The sequence below is a fragment of the Solanum dulcamara genome, chromosome 12, assembly GCF_947179165.1.
Source record: "Solanum dulcamara chromosome 12, daSolDulc1.2, whole genome shotgun sequence".
Taxonomy (NCBI): domain Eukaryota; kingdom Viridiplantae; phylum Streptophyta; class Magnoliopsida; order Solanales; family Solanaceae; genus Solanum; species Solanum dulcamara.
The window spans coordinates 59562269-59566836 of NC_077248.1; the positions used below are offsets into that span (position 1 = coordinate 59562269).

The 4568-nt window shown below is 35.3% G+C and overlaps 1 protein-coding gene across 1 annotated transcript; it reads right to left on the bottom strand.

Annotated features, from left to right (window-relative positions):
• LOC129877186 (ubiquitin-conjugating enzyme E2-23 kDa-like) lies at nucleotides 1-4158 on the bottom strand. The gene is made up of 6 exons (XM_055952671.1): nucleotides 3980-4158; nucleotides 3803-3882; nucleotides 2670-2784; nucleotides 2512-2564; nucleotides 2283-2411; nucleotides 1-291 (listed from the first exon to the last, which is right to left on the bottom strand). The coding sequence occupies exons 1-6, from the start codon at nucleotides 4021-4023 to the stop codon at nucleotides 161-163; spliced, it is 552 nt and encodes a 183-aa protein (XP_055808646.1). The 5' UTR covers nucleotides 4024-4158; the 3' UTR covers nucleotides 1-160.
• Between the last annotated feature and the right edge of the window lie 410 nt (nucleotides 4159-4568).

The window sequence follows — 4568 nt, forward strand, 5'->3', positions numbered from 1 at the left end:
AAGGAAATCAAACATGAAATTTATTTACATCAACAGAAGAGGGCAACTTCTTTTAGGATCCCCCTTCACAATCAATTTTTTTTTTAACTATGCAGTTCAACTTGATTTTAATCAGAACAAATGACATGATTTACAGATAGTAATGGAGATGAGGGAGGTATTATGGATCAACAGGGCCTGCCATTGCCTCATCATCTGAGTCATATTCAGCTTCACTTAACTCATCATCACTCGACTTCTCCTCCGGGACAGCTCCAACATCTTCTGGCTTGGCGTATTTTTGACAATATTCTGGATAACAAGCATGTTCATGTTAGAAATGCCAAAGGATTTAACTTATATCTATAAACCATGTAACGAAATTTTTACACGCTATGGAATGTCGCCTTATTTTCAGCTTTCTAATTCCACTTTACCTGTAATTACCATTTTGATGAGCTGATGGTATGAAAAAATTTCATATTGCCAGTGCGTAGAAGTTGAACTCAATGTGAAAATGAGATGAATTTTATGTAAAAGGAGAGTCTCCAAATCACCAAGTTTGTCATTGGAAGAGGAGTTCCAGGAGATAATTTCGATAAATTTATGCATCATTAGAGAATGTGATGCCTCAAATTTTCATTTCAGAATACAGATAGCAACTATTTATGTAGCCTAGTTGCTGAAGGACAAACGACCAGGAGACGATGGCAGGATAAATCTAAACTACTTTGCTCTGTTCATTTTCATAAAATCAATTAGAAAAGGTCGAACAAAATCCTGGAACGATGCTCAACAACCTAATACACTGATCTCATAGATTCTGCAATAGATTAAAGCAGTAAAAAATGTAGCTTCACATCCAGAAGAAGTTTTGCAGGAAAAGAGTGTATAATCTTTAGTGACAAAAAGGTAAGATTGTTTAGTTAATTCTAAAGAAGATTCATTCATATGGCCTAAAACTCCGGAAGGAGAGGAATGTGTGACAGAGTGGCATTCTATCAGAAGTAATATGTAGCTTCTAACTTGGATGTTGTAATACAGAATAATGTATTACGAAGATACCCAAAATACAAGGAGTTTGCGGCACTAGAAACATCTCTTTCTGATTTTTTTTGTCCCAATCACTTAAGGCAGATCTTTAGCTCAAAAAGACATAATGTCTTTGCTCCAGGTCAAGCAAGAGAAAATATTCTGCCAGGGCCCGAAGAGTTTCTTCATCTAACATCTTTCCAGTGAGTGTTCTGCTAACTAGGATAGGTGAAGAGCAACATTTTCAAAGAATATAGGAGAACACAATTGGGGATAGCAGACATAAACGTAATCTGATTTTAGACATGACTATATTGACCAACATTATTTCATCTTTGTTTCCTACTGGCAAGCTTCCCCAAGAAAAAGAGTTGCTCTATGTAAAATGAGTATGTCGATGCTGCGGTTGAAGAATTCTAACGCATTGGTACCATATAAAATGGAGTAAGAAAGCTAACACACTATCTGCATTTCACCTTAAAACTAGGCCAGATAATGGAAGCATTGGGAGGTTATATGATTATAGAACACATCACAGTTGAGTGAGCCTCTGCTCACATGTTGTGTTTCTCGAGAAAGAAAGTGAAGGTAGGTTGACATAAGCGGACAGCATCTGGAAGTTCCCTTTTTTGTAGCTTTCTCCAGTTATATAAACCAAACACATCGGATTAGGAGTGATACAAAGTAGATTGAGGATGCTAAGACTCCTCTAGCTAGTTTGGAAAGCTAGGAGTACGTTAGCTACGAATTTTCTTCACTGTCAAAATAACGCATACCTAAGTCGCCATAAAGTGGACATATACCAGAAAGTTTCTACATTATTTAGATCAACTCCTAGATCGAATGGACATCTTCATTGAAGCAGACTCATAAATTATAATGCAAGAGAAGCTAACCATGAATTGTTCAAGAGAAGCTAACTTTAGAAAACTTTAGCTATAATAGAATGCTAACATATATTAACGTGCAAATATCAAGAAAAAGAAGGATAACCAATTCCCTAGCAACCAAACCAAAGCTACAACAACATACCCAATATAGTCCTACAAGTGGGGTCTGGAGAGGGTAGAGTGTATGCAGATCTTACCCCTACTTTGGCGGGTAGAGAGGTTGTTTCCTGTATACCCTAAACCAAACTAAAGCTATGAGATTTTAATTTTATGAGTTCACCCTACTCAAAGATTCAGGGATTTCTAATAGTTCATTCTTCTCGTCCACTTGAAGCTAGTAAAAAAACTTTTAATATAAGCATCTGATATGGATCATTATACCTTTAACCCTTTGTTCATATGCAGTTCGATCTCTCATCATCAAGGCAGCTGCCTCCCCGTTCAATGGGTCCGACGGGTTAGGATACAAGAGAAGTTGTGGGAGAAACACTTCAAACACGTTTGTCAAATCTGTGGAAATTGTTTCAAAACCAGCTATCATTACTGAAAAGAAGTCGGCTTAAAAGCCATAGAAATTTCAAGAATCTAATCATTGCTCAAATCCGATTACCAAACATGGGACTCCAAGTCTGGTTGATAACATCTAAACACACTGATCCGGAGCTGAAAAATGATAATCCAGTGAAATTTCAGACTTCAGCTAAAACAAAACAAGAAGGATGAGATTATCTACAGATGATTACAGATGTTAAGCAGTTGAAAACTCACATCTCATCAACATTTGGATGGTACATTTTATTAATAAAGCCAATTGATGGAGATTTATATGGGTAAGCATCTGGAAGTTCCACTTTTATTTTCCAAACACCACCATAATAAGGACCTGCAAAAACAAGGCTAACTAAAAGCTGAAACTGAAAAAAGTAACATTGCATCCCCAAAGGTGAATGCAAATGTATAATCAACGAGTTCAACTGAACCTAGCACATTTTACACCGATTACTAACATATAAGTGAAAACAACTAAATTTTCAACAAATATTTATAATCTAAAACCATAATTGCAAATGAACATAAAGGTTGAACCCGTCAAGTCTAAATCATGAATCCACCTCTGCCCCTCCCTTCTTCATACATTCAATTGAAACCAGCTAAGAGGCAGATGTAACCTGAAGATTACTAGAGAACTACCAAACAGTAGATATGCGAAAAAGGTACATATATAACTAAATATAATTCCATTATCCCTTCACCACAAGGACCCAAGAAGCAAACTAAATTCATAAACCACAAAGTGAAACAACAAAATTAACTATGCCAAATAAAAGAGCAATCCGATGCACAAAGCATCTTGTGGTCAACATGGTTCAAGGAAGGCCGGACCCCAACAAACATAACTACATAAGTATATTCATAACCACAAAGTAAAACTATAAAATTAACTATGCCAAATGAAAGAGCAATCCGATGCACAAAGCATCCCGCGTCAACAGGGTCCAGGTAAGGCCGGACCCCAACAAGCATACCTACATAAGTAGATTCATAACCACAAAGTAAAACTATAAAATTAACTATGCCGAATAAAAGGGCAACCCGATGCACAAAACATCCCGTGCGTCAACAGGGTCCAGGGAAGGCCGGACCCCAACAAGCATAAGTAGATAATACGTTCATAACCACAATATGAAACTATAAAATTAACTATGCTTTCTTAATTTAGCATCCCCCAAGTTAATTTCAATTTTTTATCCAATTTACCCTTGAAGAATTCCAATCAAAACCCAAAATACAAACAAAAAGAAACTCATAAGAAATATTAATAACTCAACAAAGACCCTCTTAAATAAATGTCTTTAAAAGGTAAATATTTTAGTATATAAAGCTAAAAAGAGGAGATTTACTTTCAGCAGGTCCATGGAAATGCACATAAAACTCTTGCATACCATCATTGATCATTTCCACTTTGTAATCACTCATCATCCTAATTCAAGAAAACAAAATTGAAAAATTAAACAAAAATAATAAACCCCAAAATTAATTTATTTTTAAAAAAAAAACGAATAGATTAGAGAGTTTACAGCTTCATCAAGTCCATCTCTCTCCGTTTGCTTGGGGAAGACATGTTTTCTTTCTTAATTTTTGGCTCTTTTTTTGGTGATTTTTGGAGAGAGAAAGAATCAGTTACTTGCACAACTCAGACAAGCAAAATAAATAGTTCAGACATGGGGGAGAAGAAGAAGGGATAATATTTGTGATTTGGCATATTAAAATATTACTAGTATGTTTTATATTGGATTAAACTTTTTTTTTTGGTTTCTCCCGTTGTGTTCGGAGTGCATGGAATTTCGACTAAATTCAAATTATACATTGCAAGGTTAATGGCATTTTCAGCGGGATTTTCTCTATATCTAGGGCTTGAACCGGAGACCTCTAGTCAAGGGTGAAACAGTCCTACCACTGCACCACAACTCATATTGGAACATTAGACTTAATACATAATCAGTCTCTTAAATTTATCGCCATATGTTATTTTGATACTTAAATTAAGTCATATTTTAATTGAATAACTCAGTTCCTAAAAAATATTTCAATTAGATATTTTTGAGAAAAGTTTTATAAGAATTTTCAGTTGTTTATTAGATAGTCAAGTTGAGTTAAACATGCAAG

What these genes read in the sequence shown, in the direction of transcription:
- LOC129877186 (XM_055952671.1), bottom strand. Translation starts at nt 4,023, where the DNA reads ATGTCTTCCCCAAGCAAACGGAGAGAGATGGACTTGATGAAGCT. An exon ending in GAGATGGACTTGATGAAGCT is followed by an intron (nt 3,883 to 3,979) that starts GTAAACTCTCTA and finishes TTCTTGAATTAG; the next exon opens with GATGATGAGTGATTACAAAG. An exon ending in TTTCCATGGACCTGCTGAAA is followed by an intron (nt 2,785 to 3,802) that starts GTAAATCTCCTC and finishes TTGTTTTTGCAG; the next exon opens with GTCCTTATTATGGTGGTGTT.